At 39.8% G+C, this 22,697-nt stretch overlaps 1 protein-coding gene across 2 annotated transcripts in view; it reads left to right on the top strand.

Annotated features, from left to right (window-relative positions):
• The first annotated feature begins 231 nt into the window (after positions 1 to 231).
• Positions 232 to 22,697, top strand: part of LOC149242043 (uncharacterized) — a 285,674-nt gene continuing 263,208 nt past the window's right edge. Inside the window, exon 1 of one of the 2 annotated variants that reach the window (XM_089374137.1) lies at positions 232 to 547. In XM_089374137.1, coding sequence (XP_089230263.1) covers positions 389 to 547 — 159 coding nt within the window. In that variant the 5' untranslated portion in view covers positions 232 to 388. The remainder of the gene's footprint in view (positions 548 to 22,697) is intronic. The other variant, XM_089374136.1, reaches the window with a different exon arrangement.

Below are 22,697 nucleotides of genomic sequence, written 5' to 3'. Positions count from 1 at the left end.
ATGAAGACAATCATAACGCATGCTTACTCATCATTTTTATTCAAAAAAACTGATGATCTGTATAAGAGCAAGATTTCACACCTCCTAAATACCTTTAAGTTTTGGGAGGTTCCTTGTTTCCTTGCTCTTAGCCCAACAGAAATCATTTTAATTTTAAAGCATACTCTCACCCTATATCTATATATATATGAAAAATGGGTGCAAAGCGGGCCTCCAGTGTAAAATGGTATTCGATTCATATAAAATCGAGCGCGCCTTTTACACAAACTGCTACACAAATAATTTGACCATGCAAACTTAAAATACGGTGCTGCACAGACATAGTTGGAAGAAAAGCCTTTTGCATTCTCGGCAGTTGATTCACATTTTCTGAATAAACACAGAAAAAATGGCGGAGAAAGAGGCCAGACACGTAGAATGGGCGAGGCTGAGAATAGCGGGGCGACCTCTGATAACAGGCATGGCAATTGGGGAGACTCCTCTCTTGTGGGTTGCATGCAGAGCTTCTCCAAGATTAGTCCATGTCTACTGCGATTCCCAACTGAAGGTTTGTAAATTTCTTCGTTATCCATGATTGCTATAAAGATTATTTTTCCTCGTCAATTCATGACACGTCGGGGTGAATGGGAAGATATTCAAAATTTATCCCAACCCTTCAGTCCCAACTTGTGCGTATACGAATATATATATCTGAAGGGGCAAATAGGTAATTCTGCATTCAAATTTAAAGGGTTATGATTAGTACATTAATTCCCGTTTTATATTCCTAGTGCACGGAAGAGCTGAGGGGTTCACGTTTCTTATTCCTGAAAGCCTCGTTTATCCTTCCATTTCTATTTCATATTCCATTTCTCATTTTCCGATTTCAACTAACATAACAGACTTCCTTCCGTTCAGGTGCCAAGTCTTTGGAGTAACTCTTCTCCCAAAATTGTCCATGGCTTGCATCCGGCCCTATCCCTTTTAAGCACACACTGTTTATGTGATGCAGATCAGTGGACGAGTTACAATTCTGTTGACCTCACCGGTGATTGAATGCCTGTTCGCAACGCGGTGGTCATTTTTCTCTCCCTCTAGTGAAACAAAGGACTATGAAACTCGCTATCGACTAGGACAAGTATAGCAACGATGTAATTGGAGTTCCTTTACCACTATAAATCTCTGTATCGGCAGGGCTGAGCTAGCTGGGACTTGAATCTGGGTGATTGCAGTGGTCAGTGCCTCCACTTACCGTTATACCACAACATGACGGACTGCTCAGCTTGTTTTCTCGTTTTGGGTAAATATTTGACAGTTAGAAATTCAATCCGTAAGAAGTACACACTTGCAACATCTACTCTCTTAAGGGAGGGCATCCCAGTTTTAGTTGTACGATGAAATGGATGAAAAACAAAATTTAGTCATTGGTTGAAGGTTGACTGGTCTAAACTTCTCGAGTCAACTAATCAGCACTCACATGGGTTGTAACAATAAAGACTTAAGAAAAACATAGATGTTTCAATATCATTTACATGAGACACAGATTACAGGTTGCAAATTCTTTTCTGAAATTTATGGCTTCCCATTGTCAAAAGAAAATGAAGATGCAGGGAGCTGCGATTCAGGACCATTTTAAAGAGCTAAGAGGTTAAGAGACATCATATGGAAAATGAGCACATGATGCAATCTCAAGTCAAAATGCGAGAGGGAATCAATAGATAAATGGTTGGACATTTATTTAACGAGCTATATCATGGCTAAACAAAATGAATTGTAAATGCCACCTTTCATTTTAACGTATATTAGCACATTCTCAAGAAACATAGACGACTTCTATGTTGGATGCAGGGCCTTTAGTATGACATCTCATGTCTTTTGTAAGTAGAGCGAAGATTAAAAACATGAACTTGAATCAAATGAAGTTATAGGTAGACCTAAATGGAAAAAATACTTGAGAAGCCAATTGGGTTTATGCAAGATGGTGAGTCATAGGCAAGCATATTTCAAAGTCACAACCAACATGAAATTGTTATGGACTCTCTATTTGATAAAATCTTAGAATGTAGATTTTCACAGTTCAAATTCATGCCGGAGACAAAATTTCTGGAAAAACTGTGTGTGGAGAAACTGCAATGCCAGACATTTCGTGTGAACACTTCACCCATCTTCAGGGACCGTAAGTTTGCGAATCCAATTTAAATAGTAGAAAATAAATACATTCACAAGGACATAGTATATTTAATAATTTGTTGAAAGATGGTTCATACAAAGGCTTGTGAAACTTTATACACATTGAATGGTTTCATGTTGAAGAAGCATTACTCATGGCTGTTGAGTTAATGAATGTAATGTTTTATTACTATGTGACTTGTTAGAGGATGCTTTACGCTCAAAGGATGATCTAGAGAGGGCTACGTCTTCATTCTTGCTTGCAGTGTTTCCACTTGATGGGTTTGAAGTTTTGAATAATATTTTTGCATTGTAAAAAGGCCAGTTTGCTCTAAATCAATTCTCTTCAAAACTTCATGGTAAGACTTTTTTGATTCCAATTCTTAGTACACATTTGTAAATAATTCAGATTGGTGTTATCAATTTAGGAACGTAGATTGAGTTTTGTTTTCAGTAATAATGTTCCATGCAATGACATTTCTGATTTCAATGATGATAGCATCTAATCGCGGGGCTTCCTTCTAATATAGAATAATAAAAAATTGATGCCTCATTATTTATTGGGTTGATACCTTTGTGTTGAGATACATTTGTGCTAGTGGTGATAGGTTGATATTCAATGGTAACTTGATTTGTAGATGTTCTTGAAAATGTAGTGAGCAAGGTCTTCTAGCTTGTGCCTTAGCTAGTGAAGACCTTACTTTGTCCTTCTCCCAGTTTGAGTGCGAGCTCATAGGATAGACTTCAGTTGTACTGAGTTAATTTCTAGTTTATGGGAATAGTCATCATGATTTCATCCGTAGTGTCGGAGCTTCAGTTAAGTGGAAGTATTCATTAGTTTGACTACATGACTGGTTGGCAGATTGAGTTCAATTAGAATGAGTTGGGTCTTTAGTCTTTGTAACTCACAATTTTGTGGGTAATATCCCTAGGAGAAATTTTTTCTCCAAGATGGTTTTCAACCGACAACCAACAACCCCTTGCAGCCACCAACTAGCTCGTTGTGCCACTTCTCCGCCACCTGAGCTAGCCACGTGGTCCCTCACCCATCTGTCATGATCGTATGTTTGAAGGTGGGCTTCCGAAACCTAAAGGTATGCCTTATCATTTGGTAATTGAGTATTGTAGTTTACTTATCATGGAGACTTTTGGGCATGAATTAATGTGGGGATTTGACGAAAAGAGTGGGCTAGGTTTGTGCTCTTGTCCCCTAGACCTCTTTTGGATGTTACAATAGTCTTGTGGGATCTCTTTTATTGACCTTTGGGCTCTCGGGATGGTACTTCATGGTAAACCCTGATTTTGGTTGTGTGGCCCCACTCTCTCATCCACATACATCACTACCCCTCCGCTCATTATAATCCCATTCATCATTTCTCCCACATGGGTCCACATTTCTCCATTGGGTCCACATAGGGTTAGCCTCCCTTCCCCTTGCCCACACCTTATCTCGGGCCTGGAATGATGCCCCAGAGGTTGATGCAGCTGAAAGCAAAAGTAAAAGCATAATTGGCCACATTCAACAGGAAAATGTACCACAAAATGCAAAAGATGGTTGGGACAAACACATTTAGCACGTGGGCAAAAGCCAATGCATGAGCTCTACCCCATTCTCATGGCCATCACCCTGGTTCCTATAGGCCCTAGATGAGCCTCTTTTATCATTCAGGAACCCATGATTGTCCCAACCCCTAGTGGGCAATGAACCGCCCCACCTCAAAGGGGGTATCCACTGCTATACTTTACATATCATGCTCTTACTCCTTGAGCCCCGAGCAGTTAACCAAAGAAAAATCATAAAAGGCAAAAGGCAAATGAAGAAGGGTGGAAAAATCAAGGTCGGGGTGACTCATGTACCATGATTGCTCCCTCCTATACATTATATACCCAAGTGTGGGCTTCCCCTTTATTAGCTACCCTTGTACCTTGGCATGTGACCCAAGATTTCCCCCTCCATCCCCTACTCCGTTCCATCACTTTATCACATGCCACCACCATTTGAAGGATGTACCTTGGACATATCATCCCCTTTAAAAGTAGAAACCACCTAATAGGGCACTTGGTTAACCCCCCTTGGAGCTTGGAGACATTAGCACATGCCAAATGTTGATTTTTGTAGCATCGGATGTGTTCTAGCCACGAAATTTTGTGGAGAGGCTAGAATACATGTATTCTCCAAACCCAGAAATCGTTTATGGAAATTCCACCTAGAGACGACTTAATTAAAATAATTAACTTTTTAAAATGGTTCCCTAAGTCTAAACTTAGGAAATCTGGTTAATTAAAGGGTATTAATTAAGTCATGGTGAGAATCTTCTAGAAGAAGACATGGATTGACTTCTAGTTAATCTTAGCCATCGATTATGTTTTAATCTTGGCCGTTGGTGCTCCAACAGAAGATTATAAGAAGTCGATGGGTAGATGGAGAACACACCAGAGCAGATACTCAGTTGCTCAAGCAGATCGATTTTCTCAGTGGCTGAAGTTTGGCAAGAGAAAATTGAATCAGAGAGTGAGTTGCAGGTGGGAGAGAGAGGGCATCAACATAATCAGAGAGTGCAGGACGAATTTGGAGGAGGCAACACAGAGGAGGGACGCAGGTTAGTGCAACAAAAGGGTTGACGTAGGGCCCACATAGTCATTGTGTAGAGAGTGATGTAGAAGGGCTAGCGAAAGAGGCAGGAGGTCCTCTTCGGGGTCAGAAAATTGCTGTGAAGTGTGAGAAAGTCACCAGTAAATTTCTCTTAGTGATTCTTCCTCTATTTTGTCTTGTACAAAAATTATTGCTGAAGATTAATAAAAGAAACCCTCATCTGCTGCACCGGTTTTCCCACATTGGGTTTTTCCAGGGACAATTGTCCAAAAATAATTGTCACTGTGGTTATATGTGCTAGTATTTTCCTTGTATTTATTTTCCGCAGAATTTTATTTGTGAAGGCTGCAGTGTATGTATTTTGATATTTGCCGTAGAAAACTGCAAATAATTTGTTTAAGTAATTTAACAAATAGAATAAATATGATTAGTTACTGCATTAGGATTCAGGATCTCCGAATTTTCACATGGTATCTGCAGGTGGAAGAAGGATTTTGAAAGTACTGCGTAGGCAGTAGTTCGAAACCCCATAGAGACTGCGCAGTCTGTTTTTTTGCTAAGTAAGCAATTTTTTTCGTGGAAAATAATTCTCTGAGTAAGTCGAGAGAGAATAATAGTTTTCGGATCGAGATTTGTCAGAGGCAGAGGGAGCAACACAACAATTTCCACGTAGAGCAGCGAATTTAGTGTTGGGAAGGAAATAGCACAGAAAATTATGGATAATCAAGAAGCCTCAAAATTATCTTCCAGATTGGAAGAAGAGTTTGCGTGTCTTTCAAGATCAACTTCAGATGGTGTTTGGTATATTGATAGTGGAGCTTCATCTCACATGACTGGAGTAAGGGAATATTTTTCGAGCTATCAAGAGGAACAAATGGACTTCCAGATCACTATGGGCAATAGAATGAAGTGTACTCTAGTAGGGAGAGGCACCATAGATTTTCAAATGGAAGTAGGAACCAGTACTAGAGCCACGAATGTACTGCATGTGCCAGGATTGGGCATGAATCTAATTTTAGTGTCCCAGTTGTAGGACAAGGGATACAATGTATACTTTGTGGGAAAGAAAGTATATGTCAAGCATCCCACCTGGAAGAAGGTGAGACAGATTGGAGTTTGAAGCAACAAGCTATATAGATTGCAGATCGATTCTCCAATGGCACTAATAGGCAGTAATAACAATAGTAGAAAGGAGCTGAATGAACTATGGCACAGGAGGATGGGACACTTGCACCATGGAGCACTTAGGATGCTTAGAGAGACTATAACAAGAGTTCCAACTCTCAGCATCGAGCATGATGATCTATGCTGAGGATGTGTACTTGGAAAGTACGCAAAAGCAACGTTTCCCAGAAGTGATAGCAGAGCTAATGGTGTGTTGGGATTGATACACTCAGATATTTGTGGCCTTATGTCCACCAGAGCCCTTAACGGTGGAAATATTTCGTCGCCTTCATTGATGACCATTCTAGAAAAACCTGAATCTATTTCTTAAAGACCAAGGATGAGGTCTTTGATCGGTTTCGAGAGTTCAAGGCTCTCGTAGAAAACATGACAGGGAAAAAGATCAAGGTACTACATTCAGATAATGGTGGAGAATACACAGATAAAAACTTCACAGATTTCTGCGCCAAGGAAGGTATCAAAAGAGAGTGGATTGCTCCCTACAATCCGCAGCAGAATGGAGTAGCGGAGCGGAAGAACATGACCATAATCAGGGCAACAAAGGCCATGTTGTATGATCAGGATTTGCCTAGATTCCTATGGGCAGAAGCATGCAACACAACAGTGTACATTCAAAACAGGACACCTCACAGGGCTTTGGGGAAGAAAACGCCAGAGGGAGTCTTCTCTAGGAAGAAACCCGAGGTAAGTCATCTGAGGATATTTGGGAGTGTGGCCTATTGTCACATTCCAGATGAGAAGCGTAGTAAGTTGGATCAGACTGCAGAAAAGGGGTATCTCGTAGGATATAACGAGACCTCAAAGGCATACAAAATCTATGTTCCTGGCAGCAAGAAGATTGTAGTGAGGCGAGATGTAAAGTTCATGGAAGACAAAGCTTTAAGAAGATCTTGAGAGATGCCTGCAGGAGATCAGTCATCAGATGTTCCTTTAGTCCAACAGCAATAGGGATCGCAGGTAGAACAAACAGGGGGCAATCACAAGATTTGGGTACAGTGACTAGCGCCAACATCTCCTCAGGAGCAGGAGATCCAGGGAGTTCTTAGTAGACAACGCTGCAGGTACAGGTAGAGGATCAGATTGAACCTCCCGGCACTAGTGGTAGAACCAGTAGGGAAGTGCGTCAGTCCTTGAAGGGCGCAAAAGAGTTTGTCGGAGCTCCTAGAATCGACAAGAGGCAACGCAGGCAACCTGATTGATACCAGGCCTTGGTTGCTCAAGTTGCAGAACCCTCCTGTTTTCATGAAGCCGCACAACATCAAGTATGGGTGGATGCCATGGTAGAAGAGTACAGTTCTATCATGACCAATGATATATGGGAGGTGGTGCCTAGACCAAAGGATAGATTAGTTGTGGGTTCCAGGTGGATCTACAAGATCAAATATGTTGTAGATGGCAGTGTAGAGAAATATAAGGCTAGATTCATGGCAAAGGGGTATGCACAAAAAGAAGGAATAGACTATGAGGAGACCTTTGCCCCAGTTGCCAGATATACCTCTATCAGATCCGTCATATCCCTAGCAGCGCAGATGGGATGGGAAATTCACCAAATGGACGTCAAGACAACATTCTTGAACGAGGTGATAGAAGAAGAGGTGTACATCGAGCAACTTGAAGGCTTCGAGACTCATGAGAAGAGCACTCATGTATGCAGATTGAAGAAAGCCTTGTATGGGCTCAAGCAGGCACCCAAGGCGTGGTACAATCAGATTGATAGTTACTTGCAGCAGTTGGGATTCATCAAGAGTGATGCAGATCCCAACCTCTACTATCTGATGGTGGAGAATGAGCCTCTCATTTTGGTTTTATATGTAGATGATCTGTTTTTGACGGGATCATCGAGGCTCATAGAGGACTGCAAAAGGAACCTTGCAACAGAATTCGACATGAAGGATATGGGGCTAATGCACTATTTTTTGGGGTTGGAAGTATGGCAGAAGAATGGGGAAATCTTCCTTGGGCAAGGAAGATATGCTATAGAAATTATGAAGAGATTCAGAATGCAGGATTACAGACCCATGGCAACACCCATGATTACCAACTGGAAAAAGATAGATGCCTCAGGGGACAGGGAAGTCGACCCCACCTTGTACAGACAACTAATTGGGTCACTCATGTATCTGGTCAACACCAGGCCAGACATTTGTTTCGCTGTCAATACCCTTAGTCAATTCATGGTGGAACTGAAAAGGGTGCATTGGGCAGTAGCAAGACACATTCTCAGATATGTGCGTGGAACAGTCGGACTCGAGTTGAAATATACTCGAGGAGATGACGTTAGGTTGAGTGGATTCATAGATGCAGATTGGGCAGGTAGTTCAGTGGACAGGAAAGTACATTTGGGTACTGCTTCAACGTTGGATCAGGGATGATCTCTTGGTGCAGTAAGAAGCAGAAGTTAGTAGCACTGAGCTCAGCAGAAGCAGAATATATGGTAGCTAGCACAACTATGTGCAAAGCCAAATGGCTTAGGAAATTGCTGGTGAGTTTTTCCAGGAAGAAAATGGGAGCGACCGGTGTTTACTGTGATAATAAGAGTTGCATAAAACTCTCTAAGAATCTAGTATTTCATTATAGGTCGAAGCACATTGATATCAGATGTCATTTCATCAGGGATTGTGTTCGTGGGGTGGTCCAACTGCAGTATGTCCCCATAGGAAATCGGGTGGCATACATACTCACGAAAGCTCTAGGGAGAGCTAAGTTCGTCCAGTTCAGGGAACAAATGGGTATGGTGGATGTCAGACTAGGAGGTAACTCCTCAAAATGTAATCGCATATTCATTCAGGTTGTTCATTATTATATACAAGAGGGAGTGATTGTTCAGTTCATCTCCCGATGACTCTCCATTTTCTCTATTATTTATTTATACTAATTACAGTTGTTCACCCAATCCCTATGATTAGGTGTCAACATTCCCCCCCTTAATTTGAAGGGATGTTGGTGAGTCCAAGCATCGTTTTGAATCTTTCAAGTTTTTCTCTTCCAAGCACTTTGGTGAAGATGTCTGCAATATGCTCATTAGTGGACCAATGGCGAAGATGGATTGTTTTGGCCTCAACATGATGTTGAATGAGATGATATTTTGTATTGATGTGCTTCGTTCGATCATGGAACTTTGGGTTCTTGGCCAACTTTATTGCCGAGGTACTGTCAATCATGAGTGGAGTCGATTGTACTTGTTTTACTTGCAAATCTTCCAAAATTTTCCTTAGCCACACAATTTCTTTTGTTGCCTCAGCTGCTGCCACATATTCTGCCTTTGTTGTGGAATTTGCTGGAACTGATTGTTTGCGTGATCTCCAGGAGACAACAATTGGTCCATGACTCATAGCATAACCCGAAGTAGATACCCCAGTTTCTTTGTCTCCATCGAAGTCTGAATCAGAGTATCCAATCAAGCTGAAGTTGCCCACCTGTGTATACTTGATTCCAAAGTCTTGAGTTCCCTTCAAGTACTTTAGAACTCTTTTTGCAGCAGACCAATGTCCCTCACAAGGCTTTTGCATAAACTTGGAGAGGATTCCAACAACAAACGAAATGTCTGGTCTGGTAGTAGTTAGGTAGTTGAGACTTCCTACAAGCTGTCTATACTTTGTTGCATCCTCAAATTCTTTTCCTTCAATGGATGTGAGCTTTAAGTTTTGTTCCATTGGAGTAGTCAGAGGATTGCATTCAGTCATGCCAAACCTATTCAACAGATCTCCAATGTACTTCTTTTGAGAAAGGAATATGGACTTCGGATGTTGAGTTACTTCAATACCAAGATAGTAATGAACATAGCCCAAATCAGTCATTTCAAAACCTTTCCTCAATTCCTTCTTTATGGATGCAATGTAGCTCTCATTGTTCCTTGTCATCAAAAGATCATCTACATATACCACAAGATATACAACTGTTTTGCCAACCTTCTTGACAAACAAAGTTGCATCATCAAGATCATAATGTTTGAAATTGAGTTTCAGAAGATGCTCAGTTAGCTTTTCATACCAGGCTCGCAGTGCTTGTTTGAGGCCATACAAGGATTTCACAAGTTTGCATACTTTATGTTCATGTCCTTTTACAACAAATCCTTCAGGCTGGGACATAAAAACATTCTCTTTTAGATATCCATTCAAGAAAGCAGTTTTTACATCCATTTGATGGACTTTCCAACCGTTCTAAGCTGCTAGGGCAAAGAGTGTCCGGATGGTAGCCCATTTTGCTGTGGGGCCAAAAGTCTCATAATCGACCCATTCCTTCTGTGCAAAACCTTTTGCCACAAGCCCGACTTTGTTCTTGTTAAGTGAGCCATCAGCGTTATATTTGTTCTTGTAGACCCACTTGTAGCCAATTGGTTTGGTTACGATTGGAGGATCAACTAGCTTCCAAGTGCCATTCTTTATCAAGGCATCATACTCCTTTTGCATTGCTTCTTTCCATTCATCATGAGAAGCAACTTCTTTGAAGGAAGTTGGTTCAAAATCTGCAGACAAATTCAATTCACAATCATAAGAAACATCCATATCAACAGGTGAATCAGAGTCATCTACATCACCTCCATTTTGCCGGGTTGAATTTCTAGTTCTTGTCTTTCCAACCTCATCAGGATGAACACTTTCAAGTGTCTTTGTCAACCACTTTGGGGGACCTTTCTGAGATGGTCTAGGCTGCTCCGTTGATTGAGTTGGGACTGAATCAAGATTGAGTCTCCCAATTCTGTCAATCACATCACTCAAAGTATCATCCGTTGTTGGAGTTTCATGCGGAGGAGAGAGTGCTTCAAAAGAAGATTCCACAGGTTGATCTAGTATACGAATCACCCCTCCAAGATGTGGAATCTGATTATTAAATTCTTGAAATGATTTTGCATTTGCGAATCTATCCAAGCGATCAAGTTGCCGCTCAACAACATTATCAGTTTTGGATGATTCAAGAAAGATTACATCTCTAGATACAACAAACTTTTTATTGACTTCATCATAGAGACGGTATGCTTTGGAGGTGTTTGAATACCCCAGGAAGATACACTTACGACTTCTTGCACCAAGTTTGTTTCTATGTACCTTTGGTATCAAGGCATAACATGTGGAACCAAAGACCCTGAGATGCTTTACCAAAGGAATGTGCCCATACCACATTTCATAAGGAGTCTTGTTTCTAATAACATTAGATGGACATCTATTCTTTACATATACAACACATAGAACTGTATCAACGCAAAACATCATTTTTACATTTTTGAAAAACATCATGGAGCGCACCATATTTAAGATTGTCCTATTCATTCTTTCAGCTACTCCGTTCTGTTGGGGATTATAAGGCATAGTTGTTTGATGTTTGATCCCATGTTGGCGAAGATAGTTTTCAAATTCATTTGAAGTGTATTCTTTTCCATTATCAGTGCGAATAGAGCCAATATGAGATTGTGCATCATTTTCAATCCATGTATGAAAGTTCTTGAATGTTTGAAAAGCATCAGATTTGTTCTTCAATAAATAAATCCAACACATTCTGGTGTAGTCATCAATAAATGTCATCATATATTTATTTCCATTTGCAGAAGGAACAGGCATTGGACCACATAAATCTGAATGAATGAGTTCAAGTTTTCTATGTGCTCTGGAATGTGAATCATGAAAACACTGTTTGCTATGCTTTCCTAGAATGCAAGCATCACATTGCTTAAGTTTCCTAGGAATTGTAGGCAAACCAGTAACACCATTTTTCTTCAACAAGCAGAGGCTGTCATAGTTCAAGTGTCCAAATCTAGCATGCCATAATAAACTTGATGGAAATGTACCTTCTTCATAATGAGAATTGTATGAGAAATTTTGTGCACGAGCAGAGGTACCCTGCAGCTTGAGAAGCCTTTCTTCTTCTATCCCCGTCATGACAAGTGAGTGGTCTGATGCTTTTCTCACCTCAAGCTTGCCATCAAACATATGAATGGAGTGTCCTTGCTAGCGGATGTGGACCAAGGACAACAAGTTTCTCCTCAATTGTGGGAGATATAAAACATGATGCAGAAGAAAGTTTGGAAGACCAGGCAATTTAAGCCTGATTGTACCAAGCCCTGATGGCTTGAGTTTTGATTTGTCTGCAAAGTATACTGCTCCATCAACATTGTCACGAAATTCTTCAAAAAGTCATATGACAAGTTGCTCCTGAATCAAGCAATCGATCATTTTTCCAAGAAGCAAGTGAAGCATTAAATAAGTCTTCATTTACTCCAATATTACAGTGTGCCACAACATAGTGAGCGGATTCAGGTGCTATACCTTTCTCTTTGTCATTAGTTTTACCTTTGGGTTGGTTTTTTTCATGCTCAATTCTGTCCCAAGGCAACTTGCATGTGGATGCATCATGCAATCCATCTCTTTTGTAGCGTATGCGGTGAAAATCTGATTTTTCTCCTTGAGAGTGTCTGCCCCCCTTGCCTTTGAAATTTCTTCCTCTTCCTCTCGAAGAATTTTGAGCAAGATTCTTCTCTCTATGTGCAAGGCACACAGCCTCTTCAGAAGACTAAGGAGCTGCCTTCTTCCCAAAATCTTTCTCTCTTTCAACAAATTTTTTGACAAGGGAGTCAAAGGTAATATCTTTGAGGTTTCCATTTGCTTGCAATGACTCAAGATAATTTGAGTAAGTGGGATAAAGTGCCTTGAGAAAATCTATCAGAGGAATGTCCAGTTCAACATTAGTGACTTTGATATCATGCATAATAGATTTTACTTTTGATGCAAGAGCAAGAGGATCATTATTTTGTAATTCAAGGGTAAACAATTTAATCATGAGTTGAACAACTTCAAGTGTAGAGTGTGAGTCATAGAGTTCCTTCAGTTTTTGTAAGGCTTCGAAAGCATTTGAAAATGGCGAAATATGGCGACTCACCTCTTCATTTACTGATGCTGCAATCAATGCATAAGCCTTGCTGTTCTTATTTTCCCAAATGGCGAATTCCTTGTCTGAGGTAGGTTGTTCTGGCTTTCTGTCTCCGTTTCCAACACACACTCCTTTCCACAACTCATTAAAAATGAGAGTGTGTTGGATTTTCCGAGACCACTCAGGATAGTTCTCCTTCCCATTAAGAACCATTCCCACAACAGATATCAATGAGTGCATTTTAAAAATATGTACTGTGTAAAAAAAAAAATCGCTCTTCTGCTATGTACGAAAATGAGGTGGTAGTCTATAATTTGACTACTGGTTAACTTTGTAACCTCATCAACAAAGCTGCATCTTTACACAATTTGCGGACCTGTGGGTTATGGGCCCTCAACATTTTATTAATTTATTTATCACAACCGGAATGAACACGATTTCTTTAACGTTTATGACTGGAACCCAAATAAATTTAATCTCCTTTATGATCATTTCGCATCCGCCAGAAATGTTAACCTATACGCATGTTGTGATGCGATTATCGTCCGATCAATCAACCAACGAACGGTCGTGATGGCCGGAACTCAACGAGGTTTTAATCCCGTTGTATAAAACCTTATCACGTCTGAAATTTAAATTAACTCACATGCATCTTCCGACGCGATATGCGTCCGATTACCCATTAAACAGACGGTTCGATCACTCTGAACCTTAAACTCTTTTTAATGATTTTATCGGGTCCGCTAGCCGAGGTAACTTGCTTGCAAGTTCCCGCGCGATCACCGTGGATCTTCTTAAATCTGGTTTTGTACGTGGATTTTCCCCCTGAGGGTCCCGCTTATCTGACCAATCACTGTCGGTCCCTTGTTGACTTCTCCTTTTATCAAGCGCTTCAATCTGCGCCGTTGATCTCACTTCTCCAGATCCAACAGATATCGCGTCATCTGCTCACCAACTAACCCGGACGATCTCCACTGTCGATGTGACCCGTCTAATCGAATGAATATCGTACAATCTCGCGTGATATCTTACACGATCGATATCAGGTCAAGAGTGTGCGAGAAAAGTGGTTTTCCCGTGCTACGTGTCGCTCGCTAAGGTTAATTGTGTGAATTTTAGGAATACTGTTTACAACATTTAGGGCGCGCGAGATACCGCATCCCACTTATCAATACCACCCATGTGCTTAATTCATACTTTTAATAAAGGCGCTTAAGGAAAGGTTTAGTGCTAAAACTTAGTATTAACGCTCAACACTAATTGATTGTGATTTATAAATAAAATGTATGAACAAAGAAAAATACCTCGCATAACTAGCCGAACGTCTGCAGTAGTTGCCAGAGAGGGGCAGCATTTGCGAGAGGGGAAAACCTGCTGAACGATTATCAAATTCTTGAGAGAGGCACACTTGTGGAGTGGTTGCAAGAGGCCAGTTCTGCAAAATAGGCAAAACATAGGCAGAAGGGAGGTACAGAGCAAAGAGGGAAGGCAAAAATGGCGCTGGCTCTGATACCATGTCAGACCAAGATGTAACTCCTCAAAATGTAATCGTATATTCATTCAGGTTGTTCATTATTATATACAAGAGGGAGTGACTGTTCAGTTCATCTCCCGATGACTCTCCATTTTCTCTATTATTTATTTAGACTAATTACAGTTGTTCACCCAATCCCTATGATTAGGTGTCAACAGTGGAGAACCCGTTTTAGTAGCAGATGGATTTTCAGTTGCAGCAACGACAAATGAGAGGGAGTTGCAATAGTTGACAACAATTCAGCAGGGTTAGCAGCAACACAGATGCAACTCGTATCAGAGTTGTGCAGTAGTGATGGGTAGAGTAACTAGACATCAACAGCGTAACAAGAGGTAAAAGCAGAGACAGGGTGTTGCTTTAGGAAGTTGCAACAATAGAACACTTCCTCGCTAAGAGGGAGTGTTAAGTTTTGTAGCATCGGATGTGTTCTAGTTACGAAATTTTGTGGAGAGGCTAGAATACATGTATTCTCCAAAACCCAGAAATCGTTTCTGGAAATTCCACCTAGAGATGACTTAATTAAAATAATTAACTTTTTAAAATGTTTCCCTAAGTCTAAACATAGGAAATTTGGTTAATTAAAGGGTATTAATTAAGTCATGGTGAGAATCTTCTAGAAGAAGACATGGATTGAATTCTAGTTAATCTTGGCCATCGATTATGTTTTAATCTTGGTCGTTGGTGCTCCAACAGAAGATTATAAGAAGAAGTCGATGGGTAGATGGAGAACATGCCAACGCAGATACTCAGTTGCTCAAGCAGATCGATTTTCTCAGTGGCTGAAGTTTGGAAAGAGAAAATCGAATCAGCGAGTGAGTTGCAGGTGGGAGAGAGAGGGCATTAACATAGTCGAAGAGTGCAGGACGAATCTGGAGGAGGCAACGCAGAGGAGGGACACAGGTCAGCGCAACAAAAGGGTTGACGTAGGGCCCACATAGTCACTGCGTAGAGAGTGACGTAGAAGGGCTAGCGAAAGAGGGAGGAGGTACTCTTCGGGGTTAGAAAATTGCTGTGAAGTGTGAGAAAGTCACCAGTAAATTTCTCTCAATGACTCTTCCTCTATTTTGTCTTGTACATAAATTATTGCTGAAGATTAATAAAATAAACCCTCATCTGTTGCACCGATTTTCCCACATTGGGTTTTTCCGGGGACAATTGTCCAAAAATAACTGTCACTGTGGTTATATGTGCTAGTATTTTCCTTGTATTTATTTTCCACATAATTTTATTTGTGAAGGCTACAATGTATGTATTTTGATATTTTCCATAGAATACTGCAAATAATTTGTTTAAGTAATTTAACAAGTAGAAGAAATATTATTAGTTATTGCAGTAGGATTCGAGATCAACGAATTTTCACACCAAAGGCCACTATGGAAGGGCATGCCATTACAGAGTGCCCACCTGTTGTCCATAGTTTGTACGCTCTTTAACTCGATTTTTTTAAATGGCTTGTTGTATTGGAAGGCAAGGGGACGCATTGGATCTTATGCAGGATTGCAGATGGTCTCCATTTTGGGTTTGGTCTCCCTATACGGGGTCCTAACCCTCCAGAGTGCTACATTGGCACATGTAGGGTGTGTGTAGAGAGCCACGAGCCTCCACAACAATATACAACATTCCATGGATCTCCAGGGATGTTCAGAGATTGCTTGAGTCTCATCTATTAGACGAGGAAGATGCACATGGTTCACCATGCCCAACCAACCCCACAGTTGTATCATGCACTTGGCAGATGATCTAGGACTTGTATGATGAAGTGACATCACTTACACCATCATTTGAGCCCGTGCAGATGGTCTACAGGCATCTTTGATCTATTTGGAGATCCATGAGGACACTTGTGTGTCGCCACACCCATTGGGAGCACAACAGGTTTATTATTTGGAGAACAAGGGGCCAACCCCTTGTCCACTGCTTTTGGGAGTCCTATTTCTCATTATGGTACCTATGGTCTTCATCAGCCTCTTAGAAGGCCCAACGACATGTATTATTGATCATTCGACCTCTTGAGAGGCTTGTTCCTTTGTTTATGAGCTAGTTTGGTGGGCTTGTCATCAAAAGTTAGTTATTTTGCACATTATTTTATTCTAGGGGCTAATGTAGGCTTAATTAGCTGAATCAAACTCATTAGATGTGTAGAAATAGAAGTGATGAGGATTCATTTTAGCATCATCACTTGGATTGGACTTGTATCTCTCTTGAGAATTTCTCTATCCTTCGTGGAGGACGAATTTTGGAGCATGGAATGAATTTTGATGTTTGGATTATTTTCTCTTGTCTTGGAGCTTCTTGATTGGCAAATTCTTGATGGTTGGATATACTTTTAATACATGTAAATACAATTTAATGCTATTCTCTCTTCTATTTTTGTCACATACATTGTTGCTGTGATTTCACTATACCAGGGCTAATTTACTGCATCCATTTATGTGATGTTGTGGAAATTCAGTTTCTAGATAGTGATGCTTCATGTATGGGCCATGTATTATGAATGAATGTTCCTAGAGAGGCTTCTTCATTGGAATTGATCTTGATAAGTCCTCAATTTTGCAAACGAAGTATAAATTTCTTGAAGTTGCTTTTGCTGCTGCCCTAATGCTATATGTGAAGTTGTTTTTGAGGCCTCCTTGACATAGAAAATTCAATGTCTATAGTCATAATTACTCTTGAATCCAAATCTCCCCAAAGGATTAGGCACTGGTCCATAATAAGGTGATTACTTTAAACCTATTTTCCTTCTCCCTTCTCTTTTTCTTTAGGTCTAGTCCTCTAGGTCTCCTAGGGCATCAATTATCTCACAATCTAGCCATCTAAACACTTCGATTTTTGGTTCGCAATTGCACTGTTGTGTCCTCAAGAAGCCTGCCAAATTTCATGAGATTCCGACTGTGGGATCTTGATATATCGTAAACCCTAGCTTGAAGACCGATTCTTGCCTCTGGTTTCCTTAGGCTAGAAACCTCACTGGGATCATTGCATTATCTTTCATTGAAAATTCCTTCCTTGATCCGCTTCTCCCCCTTGATTAGGTCAAGTATATCATTGGTTGCTAAACCCTACCCCCTTGACCTAACCCAGGTCCACTTGGTCCTGTGTGGTCCCACAACTTATTGAAGCCAATTTCACAAAGACCACTTGGAAGCCAAGTTTCCACAAGGATTTTAGGAGCTAAGAATCTTCTTGACAAGTCATATACTCAAACCCTAGCTCTTAGAATTCCCCTAAGCCCTTCCTAGAGAGCCTTTCATCTTGCTTTCAAGGCAAGCAAGCCATATATTTGAGCCTCTCTTGTGAATAGGCTTTTAGGATCACCTCTCATCCTATCATTGATCCATTCAATTTTGTGATCCTTATTATAATGGGTCTCCTCCCATCAATGAAAGGCCGTAAAGAGTAGGGAGCCTTAGCCGAGGTGATAGTGGGCTATTGCTCCATTGTTGCCCTTGACCTAGTGGTAGCCCTTCAAGGATCCCCTTTTAGGACCCCTGCACACACACACACATTAACATAGTGATTTTACCATGGAAACCCAAATTGGAAAAACCAAAAGATCTTTTAGCATATTCTCTTTAAGGTATTAATATACAATATGTATATCATGTAGCATCCATAGGCTGCCAATCCATTTACCTTGGATTAGAATATAACTGCAATTCTTTAACCTGAGTTACAAGACTATGGTCTGAACCACCATGCGAAAAATATTAAAAGCAAAAACCGTGTTGAAAATTGCAAAAAACAGACAAAAAAATTGCCCATGATCTTTTTTTACCCCCTTGAACCCTTGCATAGGGGGGTTTTCACTCCCTTGTGAACATCCAAGATGATTTACCCTCGACTTGAATAGGAGGGTTTGTCACCCCTCGTGCAACCCCCTCAAACAAGGGGGGCTCTCACCCCCTCGATGAACCCCCTGCTACACTTGACACAATGTACAATGCATGGAAGTAGTCATGCAAATAATATAACACATGCAACACTTAGCAACATAGTATTTGCCATGGAAACCATAAATTTTCATGATAAACCTTTGGGCTTATGAATACTTTTATGGCAATGCGTCATGATTATGATACAATCATTACCTTGTATCCACAATAAGTTCTAATTTCTTACCTAAATCATTACTTTTGTATGTCTTAAGATATCTCACAGTTTAGACACATTTCTTTCCTATGCTTATAGCCGATTCAACTTTAATTCTACTTATTTTTTATTGTGCCAAGTGGTGTTCTACAACCCAATATGGGGAGATGTTGTAGTGATTTTAAATGAGTGTAAACATTTAAATGTTGGCTCAATATGGGAGAGATGTTGTAGTGTGTAAAATGAAGCATTAGCTAAAAAATAATAATAATACAACATAATGCTAACTCAGTTAAAACAATAATAAAAAGTAAAAAGTAATAAAAATAATAAATCGATTCAATTCAATTTGTTATATTGTCATTTTGTTTTTATTATTAAGATTACAAACACTTTTTTAGGAAAAAAATCATAATATGCATATCACATTAAAATAAATTAAAATAACATTGATTCATATTCATAACCACGATATTTTCGAACATATAATTAATAAACATTTAAAAACTTCATAAATTTAATTAATAAATGTATAATTAAAAATAAAGATATTTTAAAAGAGTAATGTGATATATTATATATTCCTAAATATAGAAATGTGATATATACATATATAAAGAAACTGTACTTTCATATATAAATAGAAAATACATTTTGCATGTGCACCTGAAGTGCATTCTTTCAAGATCTCCCCTAATCCAAAATTAAGGCTTAAAAGTCTAAATATGAAACTGTCTTGTGTATCAGTTATTACATTAGTACATATATCAAAATTTAAAACAATATGTGCTTAGAAAAAACACTGCTCATGGCAGTCCTATAATATTAGTCTTTTAACCACACAAGACTACAATATATTGCGCACAAAACAATATGAAGAAACTGAAAACTAAATAAGAGGGACCCTAGGAGGGAGTCCATTTGAATATGGCCAGTGATAGTACTGAAAGTAATCAGTGCCCAAGGACTCTTTTATCTCCCATAGTCCTAGATCCAAGAGTAGGCCAGTCTTAGAAAGGTTGTTAGCAGCCCTGTTCTTATCCCTATATACATGGGAGCATGTTAAGGATGCAAAAGAAGCTTTAAATTGTATATATCCTCCACTAAATGCTCAAGTAAGATATTCCTGCAACTTTGAGTCTTATTGACCCAATTAACAACAAGCAAAGAGTCATTGAAGCATTGAAGATGAGTATAACCCTTTTTGGCTGCAAAAGTAATGAGATATCTACAAGCATTAACTTCAATCCAATTGTTTGGTCCCCGATCTAGTCCCATTTTAACATGAAAATAATGGTCAGTGGATAAGTGAGAACAACCCCCCCCCCCCCCCCCAATAGGTGGAATTTTCGCCTTGCACAACACCGTTGAAATAACCCCATGGAATAGCATCATCCCAAGATTCTAAGATCACAGGATGACCTCCCTGCAGTTGTTTAGATTGAGCGTAGTGAGATAGAATAGCCAATCCCTCGACAACAATCCTTTCAGGATATGACAAACTGTTTTGAAATATCTCCCTATTCCTAGCAAGCCAAATACCTTAGCTCAGAATAAGAGGAAGAGATTAGAATGCTTTAGTTGCCTGATTCACATGCCAGAGTTCACAAGACTCTACAAAGGATTGACCAACCCAAAAACAGTTCCATCCCAATAAAGTCCTACAGGCCTCCCACACCCAAGAAGTAAAAGAGCAATTTGCAAAGAGATGATCGATGGTTTCTTCATGTGCTTTACACAAATAACACCACCCATGATCAATCTGGAACTGACATTGCAAAATGTCCCTGGTAGGGACTTTCTTTGAACTTATACACCAAACCAACAATCGGGCCTTAGGCGGGCATTTTGTTTTCCATGGTGCCCGCCACCACCAAGCCAGCTGGACATTCTGGAAGTCAACACCGAGATGGAGGTAACCTAACTTAGGCGTATAGTAACGATGAGGAGCCAGAACCCATATCAATTCATCATCGCAACATAGAGCTTGATGTGAGTTTGTATCAAGACCCCTAAAAAGTGAGTCGATTCCACTTGAAAAAAGTCTGGAAGATTAAGATCCTCTGCGAGCAACCATCGCTGAACCCAAATGTTCGAACAATTAGTGGAATTTATGTGTGCCAAATGAGATATTCCCCTGTCACGAAAAATACTGATAAGGTCGTGAGACAACCTGTGGTTAACCCCGCATCTAGGCCACGGGTCATACGCAAGGTGTACTCTAGAGCCATTTCCTACTTGCCATGCCAAGCCTAAAGCTATGAGGTCAAAGGAATTTAAGACAACTCACCATACAACCAAGATGTTATATCTTGACTTATCCGTGAGGCACACCTAGTCCTCTAAAATGTGAGGAGCAATATATTTCTATCAAACCACCTTGGTCCAAAGACTTTGTGAAGAAAGTAGCTGCCAACCACATTTTGCAGTTAGGGAGCTTGAAAATTTGAATATATCTTTAAGGCCCCATCTCTCCAAGTGTTTGGGAATAGCCAAACCACTCCACCAAACCCAAGGAAGAACAAAACGATCATGAGAACCTTCCCATAAGAATTTAAAGCTGATCCTCCTGGCCTTCTCCAAGATTCCCTTCAAAATACAAGCCATAGACATCTAGAAAACTGCAATGGCTTCTTGTTGTCACCTGAATTGTATACCAGATTTGCGACAATGCTTAGGGCAAGGGTTGTCACTTTAATCCCTGCCCTCTCTATTTAAGTTGTTTCTTAAATGCAGACTAAGGGGGGTAGTTCCTATGGATGAAGAGATAGACTACTTGTTGGGAACCAACGAGTGAAGGGGACACCACTGAATGGCCTAGGAACTTGGTTAAAATTAAAGGCAAGTATGATTATTTAAGCGCCAATTGATTAGATTTATTGAAATTATCAGTTAGAGACCAGTGCCTTAAGAGTCAATTTACTTGCGCAATATGAATTAAAATTCCAAGTTATCGGATGAACACTTGCTACAATATGCAAATCTACCCTGTATGAAGTGCAAGACCTAGATCTAAGTGAAATGCAAGATCTTGTTAGATTTTAGCTTAAATGCCCTATCTAGGTGAGTCCTTTCTCTCAACTGTTTTGAAGTTAGTTTCGAATGTAGGTTGTAGAGAGAAGTCTAAAGGAAGGAGGCTAAGGCCTCATTAATTATACCTCCCATGGAGTTCTATCCACCCAAGTGCCTTTACAAGGGATTGGCCACAAGAGAAATGCAAGCTCACCTGTGTTAACCACAAATGAGGGTCTAAACTTTGCAAGTTGGGGTGAGAAAGGGCGTCCTATCTTCTTACAACCAAGCTTATGCTTAGAGGTAGATTTTACGAATGCACTTCTAGTCCTAGAATGAAATGCAAGATGTGAGTGAATGCCTTAGTGAAATTTATTCACCGAAATAAGTTACCCAAACAAGATTTATTTGATTTCCAAACACTTATTATGATGCACAATTAGCGAGAGGAACTTGAGATTACAATGTTACGAAATAGAGCGATTAAGATGCCCAATTTGCAAAAGTGAGAAAGATTCTTTACACTTCAAGCTACTTCAATAAACCAATGCTCTTCAATAATATTCAGTGACAATAGCAAATCTCATGAATGAACCAATTTCCTTCAAATGACAAATATCAAGAGTTATTATGAGCACAATGGGAAGATCTTTTTTTTTTAAACCTGATATGACAATTAGAGACAATAGATACAATAATGAAATTCACCACAATGATTATCCAAGATTCTTATTTGCCAATTAGATTTAATTCTTGCAATAATGAAAACAATGCTTACTTTGAGAACCAATTAGAGCACACTCATCTTGAAATGAGACTGCTAACAGTGATCTTTAAGGACACTAATGAAATGCAAGAGAAACACTTTCCAATGTGTAATGAGATTACCACTTTGAAGATAAACAAATTTTCATCGGAGCAACCACTTCAACACTAGCTTAGAAAAGCCTTAGGAAGGTGTTTTCTTACCACTGCCAGCTTATATATCAGACTTCTATATGCTCATATCAAACCTCAGAAAAATCATATCAGACCTTAGAAAACACTTAGAATGTCATTAATAGAGAAGCATAAATGTTTATTTAGCTTATGCAATATCTTAGATGTGTCTAAGAATGATATTATGGGTGATTATATTTAGATATTATACCACTGTTAAGGGCCACTTTAGGGTCTGATTATGAAAACAGAGAGGAGAATAGGGAATGGGAGGCAAACCCCTAGGCCTAGAGGCCTTGTTGAGTGGCTAGATGGACTTCCAATGTGTACTTAAAC

This window comes from Pinus tabuliformis, chromosome 8 (assembly GCF_031772625.1).
Source record: "Pinus tabuliformis cultivar Carrire ecotype Pingquan chromosome 8, CPIR1, whole genome shotgun sequence".
NCBI lineage: Eukaryota > Viridiplantae > Streptophyta > Pinopsida > Pinales > Pinaceae > Pinus > Pinus tabuliformis.
This window is presented reverse-complemented; position numbering and strand designations above follow the sequence as displayed.